At 36.8% G+C, this 24,918-nt stretch overlaps 1 protein-coding gene and 1 pseudogene across 1 annotated transcript; one reads left to right on the forward strand and one right to left on the reverse strand.

The window, feature by feature from the left end:
- Nucleotides 1-732: 732 nt before the first annotated feature.
- Nucleotides 733-3,700, reverse strand: LOC105986222 (olfactory receptor 52R1-like). The gene is made up of 3 exons (XM_013017040.1): nt 2,933-3,700; nt 2,399-2,453; nt 733-809 (listed from the first exon to the last, which is right to left on the reverse strand). Exons 1-3 carry the CDS (start codon nt 3,698-3,700, stop codon nt 733-735), a joined length of 900 nt encoding a protein of 299 aa, XP_012872494.1.
- Nucleotides 3,701-8,234: 4,534 nt separating this feature from the next.
- On the forward strand, nt 8,235-11,945 carry LOC105986223 (annotated as a pseudogene).
- The last annotated feature ends 12,973 nt before the right edge of the window (nt 11,946-24,918 follow it).

The raw sequence follows: 24,918 nt of genomic DNA on the forward strand, positions 1-24,918 counted from the left end.
AGCTTTACAACGTCGGTGGGGGAGGGGGAAGGGGGAAGGAGAAAGATTGGGATTGTGGGGGAGGGGGGAGGCTGGGAAGGGATGTGAAGGGTAAACCAAAGGAGGAGGCTGCAATGCTTGGTAAGAAATGTATGCATTATCCTGCCCATGTAATTGTAACCCCTCCGTACAGTATGTTCACAAATAAAAAATAAAAAAGAATTACCCAATCAGATAGATTGAGTCTATCATTATTTAAGCTTCTCTTTTGTAAGAAATGAGATTTCTTTCAATATAGGTATCATACTATCATAATATCTGTAATTTAAATAGGATTATAATTTTGACCTATTTGCTTCAAGAAAATATACAATAGTCTTTTAGGCTTTATTTTATTTTTAACTAGAGAAATGGGAAAGAAGAGGGAATTTCCAAGTAAGGATCAGACTTTAACAAAATAAACTCAATCTATTTATTCATTGCAGCAAACAGAGATAGAAATTTAAATATTAGCATTAGAGTGTAATAATATTAAGTAAGACTATCCAGTAAAAAATCACAGACTTTTTCTAAATTAAGCTTAATTTCACTGGACATAGAATCAATATTAAGTGGTCATCAAATAGGACTCATTCTCATAGGGACACAGGGAGAATCAGAAGATGGGGAAGTGGCTACAAGATCAATATGAAAACAGGCAGAAGAGAAAGGTCACCAAATAAATCATGAGCTGATAATGTCTTTTCTACCATGCTAAATCTCAACACTTTCTACAAAACGAGACATGATTTCTAATCGGCTATGACAACATTTTAGAGAATGGTCTGTTTCTACATTGGCAACCAAAGTAGAAGCAGATTATTTGAGAAAATTTTGACTTTAAAAATGAATTACTTTATTAATTTGAAAAAAATCTCCCTAAGTGATTTCACATACTTAGTTCCACAAAAAAGTTAGTATATCACTGACTAATGGTTTTTCATAGAAATAATATACCACTAACCTCTATAAGAATGCTGAATACTGATCAATAACAGTTCAACCATTCTTTGAGTGTTTGAGATTATTCTCCTCATTCCTCAAGGTCCAATACTTTCTCTACCAATCTTTTATTTCCTGAGAAAAAAGAAACCATGTGAATAAAATTTCCCTAACTGCCCTCCTCTGCCTAAACTTGCTTTCTTTCTAAGGATGAGCAATCACATCTCTATGGAAAGCTAACCTCTCCATCTGTCTCCCCCATCCCGTCCCTTTCCTCCAAGGACTTGGCTCTTGAAATGATGTCCTTATTCTGAAATTGTTTCACTCATTTTTTTTCTTTTTCTTTTTTTAGGAAATCATTCCAAAGAGCTTCCAACCATGTTTTAAAAGCTTTTTATCCATACACAACAAAAGGGTTTTCTCCTTCCTGTTCTTTTATTTTTCTCTTTAAATTACAGCATATCTCCTGAAAAATACAGCCAAATCTTGCTCTCTCTGCCACTTACACACACACACACACACACACACACACACACACACACACACACAGGGCTTAAGAAACCAAAGGATGGGGCTGGGAAGTTGGCTCAGTGGTAGAGCGCTTGCCTTGCATGCATGAGGCCCTGGGTTCAATTCCTCAGCACCACATAAGCAGAAAAAAAAAGCTGGAAGTGGCGCTGTGGCTCAAGTGGTAGAGTGCTAGCCTTGAGCTGAAGAGCTGAGGGACAGGCCCAGGCCCAGAGAGTTCAGGCCCACGACTGGACCTCCCCCCCCCACACACAAAAAAAAACAAAAAACAAAGGATGATAGGAATTTATTCAAGGAAAGGAAGCAAGCTTCTGGCATATAAAGTAAGTATGTGGGGTTCGAAGAGAGATCACTGGATGTCTGTGTAGGGGGTGTTAATGAGTCTCAGAAACTCTCATCTCGCTGAGAGATAGGGTTGAAAGATTTGTTAACTAGGTTCGGGGAGAAAGAAGGATTATTTTATATGACACAAACGATTGCACAATTTATTATACATTTCACATATGTGAGTAAAATATATAATACTGTTGAGAATGTATTATTATTGGTAAACATACCCACAGTTCAATTTGTATTGCAGAATCTGGCATATGTCATGAGAAGAGAAACAGATGTGTCTGAGCCTCTGCTGGCATTTCTTTGAGTCCTGGGAGGTGGCATTGCGCAGTAATCTTACTCAACCAATAATTTTACAAGAGCAGATGTAAGTAAGTGTGAAATCTTCAAAGCACTTGAAAATCAATTGATTTTCTTAATAATGATACAATTACAAGGATATACATATCTATAAAGAGGCTGGGAGGAGCTTTTAGAGAGAGAGAAGATAGGAGAGAAGAGAGAAGCAAAGGAAAAGTAGTTTTGTTGCATATTACAAAATGAAAAAATTCTGACACTAATACTTATTAAATACTTCGCCATACATCAGATTCTGATCCAGCTCCAATTACAAAATCTACAACAAAAATCTAAAATTATAAGAGATAGGCCTTAATTTTTCAATCAGAAAGTATTTTATTGCCAGGCCCATGCCTGTAATCCTAGCTACTCAGGAGGCTGAGATATGAGGATCACAGTTCAAAGCCAGCCAGGGCAGAAAAATTTGTGAGACACTTATCTCCAATTAACCACCAGAAAACCAGAAGAAGCACTGTGGCTCAAAGTGGTAGAGCTCTATCCTTGAGCAAAAGAGCTCAGGGATAATTCCCCATTCCTGAATTCAAGCCCCACAACCGACAAAAGATGTACAAGACACTATATTGAAAAACGAACTTTACAATTTAGGCAGGAGGCAGAGAGGGAGGGGGGGTAGTTGTAAGGGAAGGGATGGTGGGATGGAAGAGGAAAAACAAAGGAGGAGACAACAATGCTTGATAAGAAATGTACTCATTACCTTGCTCATGTAGCTGTAACCTCTCCTCTATACAGTATTTTCACAATAAAAAACATTAAAAAAAAACCCTAAGATAACACAGATATGTGAAGCACAAGTACCAAAAGCTCTGAAGCAGGCTTCCCCTGAGGGTAGATGAAACACAGCTCTCAAAATCATCATGTATGATATATTAATGACCATTAGATCAAAGCCACTTTGAGAGAAAGCCACAAAGAGCCCATATCCACAGTTGACTGTGGTGTCAGCACACAGCAACTTGAGCACAGCCCTGTGCTCACAGTAGGACTGGGGAATGGCCCTGTTGGGGCAGAAGGGCATCCTGGAGATCATGAAGCAGAAATGGCTCACCCACAGCAGTCCTCTCATCATCACCGCCACCCCCAGCTTCATCACTGCAGAGGTGGGCAGGATGCTTGAGTGCCGGAGTGGGAAGCAGATGGCCACATAGCGGTCCAAGGCCATAGACATGAGTACCCCAGACTCCACAGAAGAAAAGGCATGGATGAAGAACACCTGGATGAGGCAGGCATGATATTCAATCTCACGAGCATGAAACCAGAGTATAGCCAACAGTTTTGGCTGTGTGGCAGAGGACAGGACCAGGTCGGTGACAGCCAGCATGGCCAGAAAGAGGTACATGGGCTCGTGCAGGGTGCGGTCGATTCGGATGATATGCAAGATGATGATGTTTCCCATTACAGCCACAATATACATGACATAGAATGGAAAGGCAATCCAAACTTGGGAATTCTCCAGTCCTGGGATTCCAAGCAAGATGAAGAACTCGGGATGTGCAAAGATGTTCCTTGAAGTGAACATCAGGGATGGGGTCTATTCCAAAGTTACTTACTGTCTGCAGATGGTAATCAAATCAGCCACTGTTAGTTTTTGGATTGTCTTGTTGCATAATGGGACTATTGGATTTAAAGCTATACTGTAACAATTCAACTGATAATCAGATATTAATGTTTTATAATGTTAAATGATGATTTTTTACATGTTTAGGATAGTAAAATCAGGTGGGAACACACTAGCTGCAAGTATAATTGCTTTTTAAGTAATGGGTTAGGAACTTTTTTCCTTTGGCAGTTTCAGCAAGGATTTCTTGTTGTATGACAGGATAAGATAGGGAGAAATGTGACAAATAGATGAGCTTCTTCCTTTGAGCCTTAATGAATATACTTGCCTGTTCTTTCACACTTTTTGTGGGTGGTGACTTCCTTCCCAGCTACTGACGTCCTGCAGTCCCTTCCAAAACCCATGTCCCCTCTTTTTCATGGTATATGTTCTTCTGGTTAGTTTTCAAGGACTCCTGGTGGGAAACTGCTCTACCATCTTCAGTCATTTTACTGGTTGTCCTCTCCGATTTTTTCTTTAGTAGCCAGTGAAGGAGCGTAGGGAGCTTGAGATCTCAGTCTGCAGCAGGAGTTAGATTGGTGTCATGATCAGATCCTTGGCTTTCCTTTCCGAACATTTCCCTGACCATCCTGGAAATCCACTCCCTTCATGGTCTTTTCATTCAGTAACTTTTGAACTTAAACAGATTTTGAGCTTCATGTCATGTGTCATATGTAGGGATTTGACCATTCCTTGGTAGTTTTTGTCAAGTGTGGGGCCTTTTCAATTTGGAAACATTGTTTGTAAGGTTCCCATTGACTTTTAAGGATAAATAGGAATGAGAAAAAGAAAAACCTCATTTTCCTTTTTGCCTAACATACTTTCTGCTCTAACTTATTAAACATACATTGTCTCTTTTTTCAAAGGCTAGAACGCATAAGGGCATTGTGCAGCTTCTAAGCTATAAATGCAGTTATATACATGTCAAATATTGGAACTAGAGTGATTCAATGTTGTACCCCTGCCTAAACTTCTTTCTGATTTGAGGCTTGAACTTAATGTCTCATAGCCACACTCAGCTTGCTCTTCTGTAGCCAGTGCTCTACTCCTTGAGCCACACCTTTACCTTAGCTTTGGATATGGTGTCTCAAGGACTTTTCTGTCCAGGATGGCTGCAAATCAACAAGCCTCTAAACTCAGCCTCTTGATTGGCCAGCTAGAATTATAGATGTGAGCCAGCAGCACCTGGGTTTGACTAAAGTTTTGTGTTTCTCAAAGTAAAACCTAACTCATACAGGCACTATTCCACATTCGCTTCAGGAACTAGAGAAATACCCAGATTTCTTCTGTAAAAGTTGTTAAAGTGCAGTCATGGCATTCCTGGTTGGGCCAAAAATCTTTCACTCTGTGCAGCTTGTGAAAATAATTGTTAATCAGTCCACTGTGTTGCTGAAGGCATTCAAGTGATTGTAGGTTAAAATAAAACTGAGATCTTGTTAAATAGTATACTATTAGAAATTTAGAATGCATATTTTTCTGGGTTATCTAAAACTAAAATGTAGAGAAGTTGGAGTTTAAGTGCCATCTCCTTCATGGAAATTTTGTATATAAAGAAAGACTGCCTACCTTGGCAGCTCTCTACGGAGGACACAGTGGGAAACAGATGGTTTGTCTTCTTTGGAAGATTGTAGTTCAATGGTGATGGACGTTTGGACCTGGAGCTCCCAGAGTTAGGCCTTTTGGTGTGGAGCATCTTCTTGCTTCTTGGAGATTCCGTGAGTCCCACTGCTCTATGGGAAAGATAGAGATGCCTGAGACATGAGGGGTCATTCACCTTGGAATTGTATTTTTTACTGACCAAGATGAGCATGATCATAAGCAGTTCAAGGTCAGCCTTCAGCAAAAGGCTCAGATCAGGGCCTATTTAAAGGACTGAGTTTACATCGTCCATTCCCAATGCATTAGCTTTCTCCACTCGACAATTCCCATTGTCCAACATACATGGGGTTCCTCTGAGAGTAGGTACAGAAACAACATATTAACCCCTAACTTGCTTCTGTGCTAATATATATGTAAATGTGAAATCATAAGATATGAATGTATGTGTTCTTTTTAGATTAAAAGTATAAGATTTTAGACACACTTACACCCTTTGCGAGACTATATATAATAGAAGGCATATTTGTGCAATCTGAAAGTGGATAATTATTTTGTGCATGTAAATATATGTATTTAGGGAAACTATCAGTATATGGATTTATAAGAAACTTGATTGATGTGCAAGTATTTATATAAACTAACGTTTATATGGAAGAATAAATGATCATTTTTGGTATGCTGAATGATATTCAAAACATTTTGGAAAAAATTAAAAAGTACTCCATAACTCATTATTTTATTAAAAAGTATTTTAAAACTCAATAACAAAAAAGTCAATACACCAAAATATCTACTAGCATAAAGTAGAAAACATCCAATGGAGAGGATGTGGAAAAATGGGAACTTATGTGTGCTGTCAGTGGAATTGGAAAGTGAAGCAGCCTCTACATAAAAATGGCAGTTCTGCAAAAAATTAATGAAATTATTATATGACAACATCATATCTGTGTGTATACTCAAATGAAGTGAAACAAAATCTTGAAGCAATAGTTGCATACCCTTTTCATTGCAGTGTTACTCACAATATCCACAATGTGGATATATATGTGTGAATCAATTGTATTCATAATTGATTAAATGCCAACTCTTCCCTACAACTAAAGAGAATCAAAATAATAGATAATAATTAAAAATATCACACAGACAATGGAGTAGTAGCCTTAAAAATAAGAGAATGCTGTTACACATTACAAAATGATTTAGCTTGAGGAGATTATGCTAACTGTAATTTTCAATGAGTCAAACACTGTATGATTTACACTTATATGAGCTATCTAAACTAATCAAGTTAAACTGAAACCATTTTGTACAGTTACTTAAAAATAATAAGAAGAAAAAACTTACAGAAACAAAGTAGAATGGTACTTGCCACAGACTAGGAAAAAAAGGGAGAAATTGAGTTTCTGTTAATAATGTAATATAAATAATAAAGTAATAAAAATAATAATGTGCATGTAATCAACAACATTGTACTGTACACATCAAATTTAAGTGAGAAAATTTGTGCTATGTAGGTTTCATCATCATGAAAAGAGGTATCTTTAAATAGAACTGAAATTAAAGCATTTGATCCAGCCCAGATCCCCCATTTTATATTTGAAGAAGTGAGATTCAAAGAGGAAAGTCACTAGGCTACAGATAAAATTAGAGGAAGAATTCTAATCTTAGAGTGCTCTGTCTAGTGCATTCTGGTACAATAGCAAGTCTAAGTTAAATCAATTGGCCTTAAAGAGAAGGGAGCTCTGACTCACCTGGGAAAAATTCTTTATCTTCTTCTCATTAGCTTTGAAGATAGGTATTACTTAGTTAATCCAATTTTCCAACAGAATTAAATTTAACAACAGTGACTTTGGAGTGATGCATCATCTGCCCACAACTTCCTCTATTTCTGCCTTTCCTGAAATGCACAGGTGAGCCATGTTGTATCCTTGGTCTAAGCTAGTGCTCTTTCCAAACACATGTTGCTTCAAGGTCAATAGCAAGGTACACTTGAGACCCACATATTCATAAATAGATCATTATTTTCTTTCATAATTTTACAAAGAAAATTCTATGTAATACCTTAATACAGACTTAAGTACTAGAAATATACACATTTATTACATTTTTAGTTTTGGATTGGAAAGGTCTTTAATTTTCCTACTACAGATACAGAAAGACAAAGCAATGGCCTGGAAATGGATTCCTGGGCACAATAGCTCATTTACCTTTAGGTTCTAGGGACCTGATGATGAATATGACTTCCTTATAAAATAAGACCTGGACATCCCATTCATCCCTACTGTACTGATTATTGTTCTGTAACATAGAGTAGATTACTTCATATCTCTGGCTTTCATCTTCCTAGAAAACCACAGTAATAACTTCCTATATAGTTACTGGATGAAGTAAATGAGATAAAATGTGTGGCGTTGACTTCTAAGTCATTTCGCTGTAAAGCAAGCCACTAAACTTAAAAATTAATCCCTCAAAAAGGAAATTATTGAGCCAGTCACATGAACAGCTACAACTTAGTATGTCCACAGATTCCAAAGTCTGTGGATTTTCAAGCCATTTATATCAAACAACATCGCACTGGCATATAACCTTTGCAATTCTCCTGTACTTTTCAATGATCTCCTCACTACTTTTCATGTCAAATAAAATGCCTTCACATCATTTCTTTTGTGCAGAAACAGGAAAGCACACCGCACAGAGCAAATTCAAGTTCTGCTCTTTAGAACTCTCCAATTATTCCCTCCCCCCATTTTTTAATTTAAAGATTGATTGAATCTACAGATCTAGAACCCCATGATACAGTACAATGTTTGCACAAATACATAGCCCATAATATTTCTCAGGTCATGTCTGGGAGACTATGGGTGTGGTGTCTAATTGGTAACGTATTACTGACACCAGGATGTTTGCAATCATGATCATGTCTCCTTGACTTCCCACATTGATAATTTATACAAAACGTGTGTTCGATTAAGTTGTCTGCTCTGCCATCATAATTAATCCTTTATGAAATACACAGAAAGATGCCATAATATTTTCCTACAGCCCACAGTTCACAATTAGTACTTTATATGTGACTCATAGGAAATTTTGTTGGAAACTTATCCATAGCACTGGTCTCAAGCCAGTTTTACTCCTCTGCCAATAATATCAGATGCTCTGCATCTTTCTTTTGGGCTTTAAAAAATTTATCAGATACAACGTAAATTTGTACTTAATCTTACAAGAAGATATCTAACCTGTCTTCAGGGCTGGAAAACAAAAGGTCCTTATATAATCACAGTAATTGTTTTGTGTTATCTCTATTTACTTCAGTACCTCTGTCTTCAAAATTCCCTTTTCATTCTTTTCATCACTGCTCAATGTTTCTGGAACTCCAGTACACAAAAGACCTTCCTCCTTTTCTTCCCTCCCTCCCTGCTTCCTTTCCTCCTTTCTTCCCTCTCTCCTTCCCTTTCTTCCTTCCTTTTTTCCCTCCCTTCCTCTCTTCCTTCATCTTTAAATGTAAAGTTCACTTTATGTAAGTTTGTAATACATATATACTGCACACAAAATTTCCAGACAATTCATTCAGTCAAAGCTTTACTTTGAGACTCATTCACAGAGATAATATTTGAATAATAATTGATACATATACTTCTACATCTTTCCCTCTGTAATCGTTAGGTTGGAACATCTAAAGTCACTGCTTATATTTGTCATAAATAGACAAATGCCAATCATTTTATAAGATCCAATTATCTATTTTCATATAGAAATGTAGAGTGTAGTTCATGTCTTGAAAATAAAATCATTTTGTATATATTTTATTGCAGTTTGTCTTTTTTCCATATATTAATCTCCTAGAAATATTCTGAGATCTTCTAGATCAGTGCATATACAAGTACCTTATTCTTCTTAACTATTGGTAATATAGATTAATGTAGAGATACTAAAATAGGTAATCTATCAATCTATATAGAGCTATCAATCTATAGCTCTCATCCATTTACTGCTATTACATAATTTCAACACTTGGACATTTCCTTTGCTTATGTGGAAATATCAAAAAATTTTAAGGCAATTTTTGTGAAAATAACAAAGTAGAGAAGATTGTTATTGCCTATGGAAATACTATTAGCATCTGCTTTATATTAATATTTAAACTTTGCCTGAAGGTAACCTACATGAATTCCCCATTCTTTGTTCCAGTTTTGGAGACTTTCCAGTTCAAGGTATTTCCTCCAAGAATCAACAATTATGCTCTTCTTTCTGGGCTGATCATCCTTGCAGCTGATCAGTATATAGCTTTTAGAAAGAGCATCTCAGCATACACATTCAATGTCTCTAAAGTTATTGGCCTGCTATAAAGTGAAGAAACCTTTGAAAATTCTGAAACCTTAGAAATTAAACAGGATAATGAAGACAGCTGTCTGCTACTGGAGAGGGCTTTCTTACATCATAACATGGTGGAGTGTATCATGTGGGGACACTGAGCAAGTGCATTAGCAGAGCTCTCTCCTCTTTTTACAAAATTGCTAATGCTATCATTAGTGCCTAATCATCATGGCCTCATCTAATCCTAATTACATTCCAAAGGTCTCACCTCCAAATATACTAACATATGATTTGGGGGGTTACATTTCCAACACAAAAACTTTCGGGGGACAGTCACATCATAAGCAAGTTAACTATATATATATATATATATATATATAAATGTATATATATGTATATATAGAGAGAGAGAAATTATGAAAAAGAAATTTAAAATATTTTATAATTTCTACACTAAAAGAAAATCAACATTTATTTTCAGTATATGTAATTCCAGACATTTTAAGGATCATAGCTATATACAGTCAAAATTTCCTTAGCATAATTGGAATATAGTATATCTATATCTATATATTACCCAGAGTCTTCCCAAGTCTTACATTGTGGGAACATTTTATTTTTTTTTGTCAATCGTGGGACTTGAACTCTGGGCTTGGGCACTGTCCCTAAGCTCTTCAGCTCAAGGCGAGCTCTCTTCTGCTTGAGTCACCGCGCCACTTCCGGTTTTCTAGTGGTTTGTTGGAGATCAGAGTCTCGGGCTGGCTTGGAACGGTGATCCTCAGATCTCAGCCTCCTGAATAGCTAGGATTATAGGTGTGAGCCACTGGTGCCTGGCTGTGGGAACATTCTAATGGCACTAAAAACTTTAAAAAATCATGATTAAATGCACAGTAATTTCCACCAAATGGATGCTTCATAATTTACACATTTCCATAATGTGCAAAGGAAGTTCCCTTTGTGTATTTAGATTATATACAACACAGAAGTTAAATGCAAACTACATTCTATGCTGCCTGAGTTTTCACCAACAAAATATATAATACCTTTAGTGTAGATTCCATATGAACAAATGATTCTCAAATACCTGCTTATATGAACGATTATTGATATTTTCATGAAGATGGAAGAATAGAATGGAAGTGAAACAAAAACAAAAAATATAACCTATGCTGGAATCTCACTCAGCCACTAGTCATATTTTATTTATGGACTTTATTGCTAAAGTGAAAAATGGTTTTACACTCACAGGATATTGCTTCCACTTTTTGGTACTCTTTAAGATCACAGTTTGAGGCCACTTTTGAAGTTGAGTTATTGCTTTCTTAAATCTAAACCGGGAGATGAGGGCGCCCAGAGGAGATCGTGGGACCTGAACCTGAGAGTCTGGGTGTCAGAGGTTGAGGAGAGAGGGAGGGCGCCGGCGATGGTGCCAGGGTGGCGAGGCTGCTCCTGGTGAAACACAAAAAGAAAGAAGTAGATAATCTTGAAAGTATAAAAGAAGAACGGGTTTGGGATACAGGATCCGACAATCAGCCTCTTAATGATAACCAGCAAATGAATTGTGAACACTTAGTTGATAGGCTTTTTAAAGAAGCTCAGAAGATTGGTGCGAAATGCTTGGTCTCCCACTGAACAGAAGAAACAGGTAGATATAAAAATAAAACTGTGGGAAAATGGATTCACGGTCAACGATGACGTTAGAATTTACTCTGATAGAACAAGTCAAGTTTCTGAACTCCATCAAGAAGGAGGAATTACCTTCAGAATTATAGGAAAATTTTGATAAAGAGGAGGTGGACGTTAAAGTTGAAGACAAAAACAAAACAAAACAAAACACGAGGTATGTATGTCTACAAAGCCTGTGTTCCAGCCCTTCTCAGGTCAGGGTCATAGACTAGAAAGTTCTACACCAAAAATTGTTTCAAAAACAAAGATTATTGAAGTTGAAAGTAAAAATACGTTATGTGTTGTTTCACTGAACAACTTGAAAGCCATTACCAATATGCAGATTTGGTTAGCCAGTGGAAAAAGAATTGGCCAGAAATTTAATATTTCTCATAGGGTAAGCCACATCAAAGACTTCATTGAAAAATACCAAGGACCTCAAAGAACTCCTTGGTTTTCCCTGGCAACAGCTCTTCCTTTCCTCAGATTGCTAGATGAAACACTCACACTAGAAGAAGCAGCTTTACAGAATACTGTAATCACTCAGAGACTTAACAAAACTGCGGAGCCTTTCAGAAAACTTTTATAGTATTGATTTTTGAGAGACTGAGTAGAACTTTTGCAGAGAAATGATGGTTGAAAGTGGGCTTGTGGGGAAAGGAGAAGTTAGATTCATTGGACTTTTGGTTTGAGTCCTATTTAACTCTCTCTCTCTCTCTGGCTCGCTTGCTCTCTTCTTCCCTCCCTCCCTCTCTCTTTGTCATAGGGGGTTGACCTCTTCAGCTCAAGGCCAGCGCTCTACCACTTGAGCCACCAAGGCACTTCCAGTTTTCCAGTGGTTTGTTGGAAATAAGAGTCTCAAGGACTTTCCTGCCTGGACTAGCTTTGAACCTTTAGCCTCAGATCTCAGCCTCCTGAGTAGCTAAGATTATGGGCATGAGCCACCGGTGCCTGGCTTTAACTCTCTTGATAAGAAAAAATTTAAATAATCACAAGTTAGGAAATATAAAACAGGAAATTATATTCCACACACATTTTTCCCATGGATGGTTGCTCAAATAAAAGTACAATTATTTTCAAATATCAATTAATCACCATATGATTTATTACATAGCTATATCATATAGAATCTTAAGATTATTCAATTATCAAAAATATAAACAGCAGTAGTCATTCAAACATCAGATTCAAACAGAAGGTATTCATATAAGTGTTAGCAGTCTCAGAATTATTAAATAGCACTACACTAAAATATTATACAGCAGGTTAAAAGTATCAGTGTAATTATTTTATATCTTGGATATAATCAAAAGGCTAGGAGGGTCTGTTTTCACAAGAGCTGTACCTAAACCTTAAATCAGTCTCAGTTTTCACTCTGTGCTAGCAAGACTAAATCGTTTTAATTTGACAACAGTATCCAAGATTTATTTTCATTTAGGAATAAAATTGTATATTTTAGTATAATATTGATATTGATCTACCTGCTCATGTTGTATACCTTTTAAATATGTAATTTAAAAAACATCCCCACTTCCCTTTATATTTTTTTCCAAAAAATTAGAGATTTATTTTTAGTTTTTGGATCATTTATGTATTCACTTTCTTTACTTAGAGACTAATACCTGGGTGGTCTCATTACTTATTTATGAATATTTTAAGTGTATCATATGTAGTATAAATTTTCTACTGCCTATATGAGAGTCAACCTGTGTTTACCTGAAAGGATTATTACTGTATGACACCATGAAGGAAAGCATCCTTTGTATCTTAGACTTTTAACCTAGTTAGACTTAAGTATTTTAGTTACACTAAATCCCCTGGCTTGAAAAAAAACTGTTTTGCAACTGTTTTGTTGAATCATATTAAAAGTGAGTGTACAATACATATGCCAAGCATTTAGTGGCTCACAGTAGCAGTTCTGTTCCTCGATTGCTGGATAGAAGCTTTTGGTCTCATAAAATTAAATTTTTGTGAACTATGTATGCCAATATTAAATTAAAATTACAAGTTTTAAAATACTTTCCAAACTAGGCTTGGTAAAGTAGGCCTGCTAGCTACAGGCGAAATTAAGATTGGATCATTTTAGCCCAAGAGTTCAAAGCTAACCTAGCAGACATAATAAGACCCTATCTCTTAAAAACAATAATAATATAGCTTCCAAAGCAAAAAAAAAGTGATATTACTATTTCTTTTTGCAAATATCATACTGGTCTGACCTAATAAAAATATGTGGAATCTCATATCTGTTTCTAAGCTCACCAGTGCAATGGAAGACACCACTATACATTTATGGGAAAATGGGGAAAAAAGTACATAATATTTATAATTTTTTAAAAAAGCTTTGACATCATAGATGCCTTGGAGGGTCAGGAATCCTCTAGGATCCAACCATATAAAGCAGTGCGTGGTTCACAAATGTAAGGAATCTTCTTAAATGCCTATTCCTAACATCTGTCACCAAAATTCGTATTCTGAGATGGGTCCTAGATCATCTAATTAGTGTCTTAGGGTTATGATAGAAGTACTGACGGCCTGCTCTAAGCCACTGAAGGAGGGTAACTAACTATATCTCTGCAGTTTATCCTCATCCTCCACCCCACAGTTGATAGACACTTCCCTTTCAGCCTAAAGTAACTATGACACATAAACCTGTGCCTTTTCTCCAAAGCACAGACTCAACAAGGCTGGAACATTTGGATGAGGCTTTTCAGGAATAATAAAAGGGAAGTACACATATGGCTAGGTGTCCAGCCATATCCCTTCTGTCTGCAGTCCACTATAAGGATGGTTCTTTTCCTGGATCCCAGCTTTCCACATTGCAAAGGACTTTTAATTGGGAAGAAGAGAGGTCTAAGGAGAGCTTTCTTTGTCCTTTGGTCTTTTACCCTAGGAAATAACTAGGTATATAATAGAAGATATTTATTGTCTGTAATGTTTACACAAGCTGTGTCAGAACCCTCTCTAATAAAACAAATGACATTGTGAGCAAAAAAAGATGAGTTAAATCAATGAGCTTAAGTGTAAAGAAGGCCTTGAGTTGTTTGTTTCTGGGACTTGATTCAGGGTCTGATACTTTTGCTCAAAGGCTGATACACTACCACCTGAGCCATGCCTCCAGTCCTCAATGGTCTGAGTTCAAATCCCCAATACTGGCATTGTTTGTTGTTGTTATTTTTTGTCGGTCTTGGGGCTTGAACTCTGTGCCTAGGCACTGTACCTGAACTCTTTTGGTCAAGGCTAGTACTCTACCACAGTGCCACTTCCAGTTTTCTGGTGGTTAACTGGCAATAAGAGTTTCAGACTTTCCTGCCTGGGCTGGCTTTGAAATGCTATCCTCAGGTGTAAGCTTCCTGAGTAGCTAGGATTACAGGCATGAGCCACCAGCACCCAGCCAAAAATTTTTTAATTCATCTTTCAGATACAGAAAATAACTGATGATAGTTATTAATATTTTGAGTCAATAAGGAAATGTAAAGGCTGATCATAATCATTTTAATTTGCATAACTATATGATTCTTCATGTTTATTTTCTACAAGGACACTTTCTTATGAATGTTTCTTATATACCTTCAGAAAAGCCTCCTTTATGGATTTTCCAGTTTATTATGAATTAACCAGAATACACTGTACATTTTTTCAAGTTATGGGGCTTGAACTCAGAACCTGGGCACTGTCCCTGAACTCTTTTTGCCCAATACTAGTACTCTAACACTTTGAGCTCCAGTGCCACCTCTGGTTTTTGAGTGGTTAATTGGAAATAAGAGTCTCATGGGTTTTCCTCCATAGGCTGGCTTCCAACCGTGATCCTCAAATCTCAGCCTCCCGAGGAGCTAGGATTAATGTATAGGCATGAGCCACCAGTAACTGGCCTGTATATTTTTTTTTCTTTTTTTGGGGGGGGGGTTCAGTTGTGGGGCCTGAACTCTGGGCCTGGGTGCCCCTCAGCTCTTCAGCTCAAGGCTAGCCCTCTACCACTTGAGCTACAGCGCCACTTCTGGCTTTTTTCTTTTTGCTTATGTGGTGCTGAGGAATCGAACCCAGGGCCTCATACATGCAAGGCAAGCACTCTACCACTGAGCCACCTTCCCAGCCCCCTTTTTTTCTTTTTGTCAGTTGTGGAGCTTGAACTCGGACTGGGCACTGTCCCTCAATTCTTCAGCTCAAGGCAAATGCTCTACCACTTGAACTACAGTACCACTTCCAGTTTTTGGGTGGTTAATTGGAGATAAGAGTCTCATGGATTTTCCTGTCCAGGCTGGCTTTGAACTGTGATCCTCAGATCTCAGCCTCCTGAGTAGCTAGGATTACAGGCCTGAGCCATCAGCACCCAGTGGTTGTACATTTCTTGTGTGTACACTTAGAACACACTCCAGTGAAAGCTTCTTATAAAGAGAACCCAACAACCTTCATTTTTTTAACTGGAAACTTTCATTAATGTAAATAATATTCTCAAAGGCTTTCTAAGAGGATAATTATCTGATAAAGGTTTTTATTTGAAAGTTTTAAGTTGTACAGTTGTTAATTAAGAGTATAGAATAGTTAATGTAAGCTGACTTTGGAAAAAAATTACCAAGGGTATGAAAACTTGAAAAAAGGTGAACACCTTAGATATAGCTATGGTTTTACCTAAGCAGTTGTTTCAAAACTGTTATCAGTCAGTCTCTTGACAATAACTAGGTTAGATCTAATTAGAAACACACTCCTAATTTTACAAATGTGGATTTACTGGTTAAATTACTATGCATTGCTGAAGTTTAAAATCTTATGTATTCCAGTATGCTTTCCATATTTCAATGTATTGGTAATAAGGTATGTATGCAGTTATTTCAGTGCCTTAAAGAATTTTGAATGCAATGTTTGCCAATGATTACTGTTTTTTCAAGGATCAAATACTGTTTGTTAAAGGATCTGTGAAATAACTTGATACTTGTTATAAAATAATTACATATGGATACATTTCTAATTTTTACTTGTTTTGTGCTGATCCTACGGCTTGACCTCAAGGCCTGGGCACTGCCCTTCAGCTTTTTTCTCTTAAAGCTAGTGCTCTACCACTTGAGCCACACCTCCACTGCCTGCTCTTTGCTGGTTAATCAGAGATCAGATTCTCAAGATTTTTCTGCCCAGTGAAGCTTTGAACTATGATCCTCAGATCTCAGCACTGAGCAGCTAGGATTGCAAGCATGAACTCCAGGCACCCAACATTGTTTATTTTAAAAATCATCCTTTATGTTGCGCATGGTGGCACATGCCTATCATTGCAGCACTTAAAAGGCTGGAAAATCATAAAGGACAGCCTGAGCTAAAATGTGAGGCCCTGTCTCAATGAACTAAAACCCCGAACTATCAAAATCAATCAGTCATCCTTTCATTCATCCACCCACCCTTTACGTCTTGAGATAAACTGTCATGAAGGCTTGTTAGTTGGATTTCCTCCTTTGCTCACTCTCTTCTAAACTATTAGGTAAAAAAAATTGTTCCTCACACCAAATCTTCAAATAAAAGAAATAACTTATTTCATAAAAAAATTCGAAACCCGGGAATGCCAAATTACAACTACATGTATCCCTTGACCTCAACCCATCTTAAATACACAGAACACACCTCATTTGCAACACGGGTATACCTATGTGTCTCTGTTGTCTCTAGATCCCAATGTACAGCTACACAATTTATCAGTTGCAACAGAGATGCCCTACAAAGTCTGGTTCTTTGCTACTTGGCATTTTACTTACAAAGTTTGCTCATCTCTGGTTTAAACAATCAACAAAGTGAACAATCAAAATTTAGTCTGTAATGTTTGCCAGTATACTTGTTATAACTCCTCCATGGTCAGTTTCAGCCTATCTATGTGGTATCACTGACAGGAGTTGGGAAACAATGGAAAGTAGCTTATAAAATCAAAATGGCATAAGTAATTAAAAAAGATCAAAAATGCAAACTACAGTAAAAGAGTTGGGAATGATGTGATTCAAAAACAAAAAAATAAACCAATTTATTTAACCTGTTGATAGTAGTGAGGTTTAACAACTAACTGGCTCTCAAATTCCCTGAGCATGTTATGATCAGCCCTTGGAATCCAATCTAATGTGGTTTGTCAAGTCATTATTGTTGTTTTTTTAAAGCCCCCTTGTGCCTAGGAACTACTGGTACAAGAAGCAATTGGACTAGTTTGTTAGTGTGGGTTACAGTTGTCCAGTGATTAGAACAAAAAAATGTTTCAGAGGGAAAGTAGAAGAAAATGAGAAAGGAAGGATAGGGAAATCCTTGGGGGATGAGTATGGAAACAGAATAAATGATTCCATAAATGTTTATTGATACTGTGGAGACACTGGCTCAGAGTTGGAGTCTGGAAGATGAGTTAAGACTCTAGCCTTGATGTAAGAGCTCCTCACGAGAAGACGAGGTTCCATCAACCAATCAATCCATCATTGTTTCTGATTTTCCTTCTGTGAGTCCCATGATGTCGATTTGATAGTCAACAAGATACCACAGAAAATTATAGCAAAATATCATTAAATACTGAAGCAGACCTATGTCTAAAATGTTACACGGACATAGAGTAAGAAGATGTTAGTTTTCTAGGATTGGGAAAAACATTCATAGAACCCTTTAGATTTTACATTCCATTTCTGTATATCACTCTCTAATTGCAAACTTGTTTTGTTCATTGCTTCTAGAAAGGATTTGGGTTTATTACTTTCTTTCCTTTTACTCATATTTGACTTATTTGCTTAACCAAATCCAAACCACTCATGAATCTTCATTTTAGATCTGATTTCTTTCTAGAGCTCCCCCTAATCTTCAGGCCATGGCTTACATGCTCTTCCTCTACCACTCTACCTACTGACTGTCTGAAAAAGAAGACTTAAATTTTTGAAAGGTGTTGAGCTTTCTCAGTTTTAGTGAATATACACAATTGATGGTACAGGAAAAAATACCAAAATATAAAGGTGTTTTTATTTTATTTTTTTGAGACAAGGTCTCTATGTAGCCCAACTTGGCCTTGAACTTGTGATCCTCTAGTCTTTGTTTCCTGAGTGAGGTACTGCGATTATAGGTATGTACCACCATGCCTAGAGTAAAATATTTTTTTCATAAAAGGGTCTGAAACCAGGAGAAAGATGCATAGTATGGTGAAAAGAAAAGGGATCTTAGCCTTATGTGGACTTGTGTTTAAGTTTATGTTCTGACATTATTCTTGTTCTGACTCATTCTTTTTTAATGTTTTTTATTGTGAAAATACTGTACAGAGGGGTTACAGTTACATGAGCAAGGTAAAGAGTACATTTCGTTGCTTCCTCCTTTGTTTTTCCCCTCCCATCCCTTCCTTCCCATCTTCACAACTACCCCCCCCCCCGCCTAAATTGTAAAGTTTTTTTTCGACATAGTGCCTTATACATCTCATTGTTGCAATGGGTCAACCTGTATCCCTATTTAAACACTTTTCCACCCTTCCCCTCCCCAAATTATACCAACATCAAATACAGTGAAAACAGAGGCACCTTATAAATACGTTAGAAACAATAGCAAAACAAAAACAAAAAACAAAACAAATAAATAAAAACACTGTGGGGTTCATTTCGCTTAACATCATCTTATCTGGTCATATGTACATAGATTTTGATCTTTTCTGATTGTCCCATACATATACTAGCTATTGAAAATAAAGGAAACCATGGGACCTATGTTTCTTTGGGCCTGGCTTACTTCACTTAATATTATATTATATCATTCTTTTTTTTTTTGTTGACCATGGCCCTTGAACTCTGGGCCTGGGCACTGTCCCTCAGCTCTTCAGCTCAAGGCCAGCACTCTACTGCTTGAGCCACAGAGCCACTTCCAGTTGTCTAAAGGTTTATTGGAGGTAAGAATCTCAAAGCCTGGGTGGCTTTGAACCATGATCCTCAGATCTCAGCCTCCTGAGTAGCTAGGATTACAGCCAGCCAGGAGCCAACGATGCCTGCTGACTCATTCTTTTTAAGGTTAAATAACATATTCTTTTGCCTAGAAGTAGAGGATAATATACCTATCTTACACAAGTATTGTAAAGATTTCAAGTTCATGAAATTGTGAACTGAAAGGTACTCACTTTCCTGTCCTTATTGCCTGAGATAAATTGGCTTGAAATACATCCTTGTTCAAACTTAATCCATTATTATGAAATTACAATGAAATCATTTAGAAATGTTACTACTTCCCATTGCAATGGAAGATACATAGGCATTTTCTCCAATCATATGACCAAAACAATAACTTACATTTAAAAAGGATGAGGGAAAATAAAGGAAGCAATGTATGTTAAAAGAAGAAGTGAAATTAAGCACTCAGTGGATTTGTTAACATGATCCGATTCCTTCCTGTGGTTGCTCAGTTTAGACATGTCTGTACTGTTTCCTAAGGCCTTGGTGTATTTGCTTTCCATTTCCTGGGGGATTGCCCTTCCCAAGTTGTCTGTGCTTGCACAATTTCCAATTGGTAGGCCAATCTGAATTTCCTATAGAGTGGAACTGGGGGTTGGTAAAGGTTTATATTCTAGACATATTATAGTGTTTTACTTTTTTCCTACAACCCCTTTGCTGCAAAACTAAATAAATAATTAGAGTAGAAAGATCCTCTAAGACATTTGTGGCTTGAATTTTTCTGTTGTATAAACAGAGCTATTAAATATTTTTTTTACTGAGCTTCAGATCTTATTAAACTTTGTAGGTACCGTTGGGTCACAAAATTAAGTATATTATGGCTTCTGAGAACTTGATTTCAGTATAACTGACCAAGCTGTCAGTTTCTGCCCTTAGTGGTAGACCTTCTTCTATCCAGCATGGCTATAAACTTGTCTGAAGGCACAGGAAGTCAGTCCAGATTTGTGACTTAATGCTGTACAGTCTGTGCTACCAAAAATATTTATTTTCTGTTTTATCTGGATTGATTGCATCAGACTTGCTACCTCTGTAAAGCTTAGTGGCAATCCTCATCCAATGCTGCTCTGAAAATAGTACTAGTGGATTTTCTCATTTTCCTTATTTGGAATGATGCTCTCAGTAGACTTGTGTAGTTCTCTCTCTCTCTCTCTTACACATGAAAGTCAGGATCACATTTTTGTGTTCATTCTTTACTACATCTAACCAAATACTTTGTCTGGAACATGACATGTACAGGTAGGAAGCATGAATTTAATTTCTTAATTAATATTTTTTCTATTCATTTTGGGGATTTGAACTGAAGGCCTTGTACTCACTAAGCAGATACTCTTGTGAATTGAAATCCATCAGCCCCTTCAATGTAATATCTTGCTACTGACAAACGAATCCTCAGATTGATGCTATTGTCCAACACAGTAAAAATAAATGCAGTGGACACAAGAGCAAGCTCCTTCCTGCTGACTATACCAAAATTATAACGGGAATCATTTCCTCTATGTGACAAAGCCTGTTGCTCAGTTTCAGCTACCACCATTGAGATCATGTTACTTCATAAAGGGGAAATAACTGCCTTTTATGATTGGACAAGACTCTATAGCTATGATATTAAATTAGCCAAGGTAAAAAGAGAACTCATCTTTTTATTACAAATAAGACTGAAAAAAACATTCTGCATCTGGGCCCCCAGGTTGCAATGGCTTTTAATAATTGCTTCATTAAAATTTCAAGAGAATGTAAGCTATTCAAAAGATAAGGGCAAAAGCAATATGGTTCTCTTTAAGGGAAATATTCCGAAAGATTAAGAAAATTTCATCTAAACACTGCAGCAGCTAATTACCTATATAGACAGGGGAAGAAATGCAGTAAATAGTTCTCCTGCTTCCTATATGATCTTTACCTACAATACACAGCCACTATGGTTCTTTCTGAGATCCCCATCATGTCTAGCTAGTCCTCTATTTACAATCTCCATTATACAAAACGAAACCAGATGACATTAGAAGTCTAGCCAGCAATTTTCTTGCTTATTTTCTTAATTGTTGCACATCTGAATGAAATAAGATAAAAATCTTAATTATATCTTGATTTATATTTCCTTTATGGCTAAGGATGTTAAGCATTATTTTTATGTATTATTAGCTATTTGTACATATTTGAAAACTGTTCAATTCATTTGTCCATTTATTGATTGGATTATTTATTCTTTTAGAGTTTAATTTTTTAGCTTTTTATATATTCTGGAAATAAGTCCTTTATACAATGTATAACTGGCAAGAGATTCTCTCCTATTAGGTAGGCTTTCTTTTGATTCTGATAATTATTTTCTTTGCTATGTAGAAGTATTAATTTGGTGCAGTGCTATTTTTTAATTTTTATTCTTATTATTGGTAGAACTGTGATGATTCTATTCAGAAAAGCATCATGTCATTAGGAGAGAAAAATGTGTATTGTCTGGATGTGCTATCATAGCCTCATCGAGTGCCTGTATTTAATTTTCCACTTCCAAAGTCACATGAAAGCTCCTGAATACTTGTGGTAGTTATATCTTTCAATTGGCTATTTTTGGTTTTCTTATCACTAATATTTTCCTTGAATACTATCTTTTCTGGGTTCTTAGGAATCCTCTACTATTCCTAAATGCTTCTCTTCACAAACGTAACTTACTTCACATCTTCAATGTTTTTCACTGAGTCATTTTCCTTTTTCCTCTAACCCCAGACATGTGGCTTCCTTTGCCCTTTATCTCCATTGTTCTCTATTCTAGACCAAAAAGGCATTTTAACATGAAGATATTCTTGGGAGGGTCATTCAAATTATATCTTTCTAGATTTTTATATTCTCATGCTCAAAAAATTTAAACTTAAGCTAATATGCGAATATGTGATTAGCAATATGTTTATCTATCTGTATAATGATAAAGTCAACAATTTCTGTCTAATAGTATTGTCTACTGGTCACTCCACAGATGGTAGGATTTCTTTTCCTTATCTCTAGAGCAAAACATATTTAGTTTCTGAGACATAGAGAAAGACAATCAAATGAATAAACTTTGTGACCCTTTAGGCACATTCTAGGCCAATTCTATAAATTTGTTAATTTTATAGAAACAATGAAATAAGTGAAACAGGCAGTAAAAATTGGTGATATGGACACATCAGTTTTATTAAGTCTTCTCATTGACAGGATGCCTTTGTTTGCATTATTCCTTAGTTCCTGGATTTTCATCCTGAGAGTTACTAAGTGTTAGCCATCCCATCAAGTAGCCAATCAACTATGACCTTGACTTTTCCCTCATCCCAGCCACAAGTGATCTCTTTCCCTTCCCTGAATTCCTGTTGCTTTTTATTACTTTTGTAGTTGTTGCCAAGAATTTTACATAGTGAAGGAATTGTGGTTATTAGTGATCTTATTTTGTTATAAATCTAATCGTGAAAGCTCCATGTGTAGCATGCATGTCTGTTTAATTTACTTTTGGATTTTCTGTTTCTTCCACGATTCAGTTTGATCAATAAATTATATCTAGCTTAATCTGTTCTGTTACCCAACTGCATCTTAGATCACTGCCCCAATGATGTCCTGTGTAGATGAAAACCAAGCTGGATTTAGAAATACTTATGTTTATTATTGCCTCATAAATTTTCTGAAGATGGTATTATATACCACTTTGTTTTCTCAGGTATGGATCTTGCTCAGGGTCATCTGGAGATTCATTAACCAAGACTTCCATTCCAAGTTAGAAGTTCAGGCAGTGGCTCTTGCATGTTGGATAGTGTATCTGAAGACTAAGTTTCTGACATCGAGCTGGAACTCTCCCAACTATGTCTCTCTGGTAAGTTTTCTAATGTTTATGCAGATGTTTTGGTACACCACAGATGTGGTCTATAGCCTTATATTATGCTCTTCCTCTTGGAAGAGTTTACCTAGCAACTCCAAACCAAAATGATAGCTTAGGATCTGAAAGGCCTCACACATAAATGGAAAGCACACACATCCTGTTTGGCTAGACAGATGAAAAGTCAAGCTTTTTTTTTTTTTTTGGTTTCATTTTGTGGTACCAGGGACGGATCTTATAGCCTAATCAGGTTCAAATTGCCTTGTTACTTATGAGCTGTGCAATCACTTGATAGTCTACTTGCTTCAATTCTCACATTCCTAAAACTAATACTCAACTTACAGAGTCAATTCACGAATTTAAGGAGTTAATTTACATAAAGTACACAAATCAGTAATGGGTTATGTATGTGCTCCGTGATTACTTGTCATCCTCTTAGTCAATTTTAGGCAGAGGGGAGGATTAAGAATGAAAGTTTGTGGAATGTCAATCACAGTCTGGTGGTAGGCCTAGATCACTGTATCTGAACTTTCATTACCAGAAGAAATAGTTTCATTTCCCTCATTTTTAAAAATAAAAGCTAATGTCTCTGGAGTTTAACAATTCTACACCAATAAAATAATGTTTAATTCACTCTACTTTTTACCTCATGTCAGGCAGTGGCTATGTGCTGTATAGATGGTGGTGAATAAATCATAGGTCTTGACCTCAGGTTAGAATCTCATCTACACCAAGTTCCTCATCACATTGGAGGAAAGGAAATAGAAGGCTTCTTCAGCTGACCCTGTGGGGCTAGATGAAGACAAGTGAAAAATATCTCTAAGGCATGATTCCAGGGGCCTATTTGAGGCATTGAAGTGTGGGAGGCGGAAGCTCTTCAAGGCAGGGGCCTTAGCTCTTTCTCATCACACCAATGCTAGTTGCCCAGTGTTTATAGACTATGCTCCATCAGAAAAGGTAGACCAGGCACAGATAGAAGAACCCAGATTCCTGATAATTGGGAACCACTGGAAAGAAGCCGATTAACTTGGAACAGGCTAAACTCTGAGAAGAAAAGAACTTCCATATAAGGAAAACCAAAGGCTATGTGAGTAGTTTTAGGGCCTACTACCAAGTTGGCTAGGAACTTCCTTTATCAACTGCCAATGAAGTTGGTTTGCCTAATTCCTGAGGCACCTTATCTTTCTTGTATTTTTAATAATCTTGACTGCTAACTTATTATACTCTGTTTTTAATACATCACACAAAGAAGGGCTTGCGCTTTTCACATTTTTAATAGCATGCTTTAAGAGGCTTTGAGATCCGCTCTCCAAATGCTGTTCTAATTATGAATTAATGATAGGATGTTTTGGCATGCAACTATTTTTGAAGCATGATTTTTGAATGGCATTGAGAAAAACTTCAGAGCTAACGTGTCAGTCAAGATCAAGTTGGAAACATGTCTGGATATTTCAAATTGTGCTTTCTTTCTCTTTCATGTTCCAGTCTCAACATTTTTTTGTCAGTCGTGGGGCCTTAACTCTGGGCCTGGGCGCTGTCCCTCAGCAATTCAGCTCAAGGCTAATGCTCTACCACTTGAGCCACAGTGCCACATCCGGCTTTTTTTCTGCTTATGTGGTGCTGAGGAATCAAACCCAAGGCCTCATGCATGCAAGGCAAGCGCTCTACCACTGGCCACCTTCCCAGCCCAGTCTTGACTTTTATTATTGCAGGCTTTCTAGCTAGGGCTTCCCTTCTGATCTATACTTTTCCCTTAACAAGTATTATTCTGTAATAATTACTTCTTTTTTTTGTACCAGTACCGGGGC

The sequence above is a fragment of the Dipodomys ordii genome, unplaced genomic scaffold (assembly GCF_000151885.1).
Source record: "Dipodomys ordii isolate 6190 unplaced genomic scaffold, Dord_2.0 Scaffold34, whole genome shotgun sequence".
Taxonomy (NCBI): domain Eukaryota; kingdom Metazoa; phylum Chordata; class Mammalia; order Rodentia; family Heteromyidae; genus Dipodomys; species Dipodomys ordii.

Coding starts and splice junctions, on each gene's coding strand:
- LOC105986222 (XM_013017040.1), bottom strand. CDS start 3,700: ATGTTCACTTCAAGGAACATCTTTGCACATCCCGAGTTCTTCATCTTG. Junction 2,454..2,932: donor TCTTAGGGTTTTTTTTTAAT/GTTTTTTATTGT, acceptor TTATAATTTTAG/ATTTTTGTTGTAGATTTTGT. Junction 810..2,398: donor AGAATCTGATGTATGGCGAA/GTATTTAATAAG, acceptor TTGCCAATGTAG/AAACAGACCATTCTCTAAAA.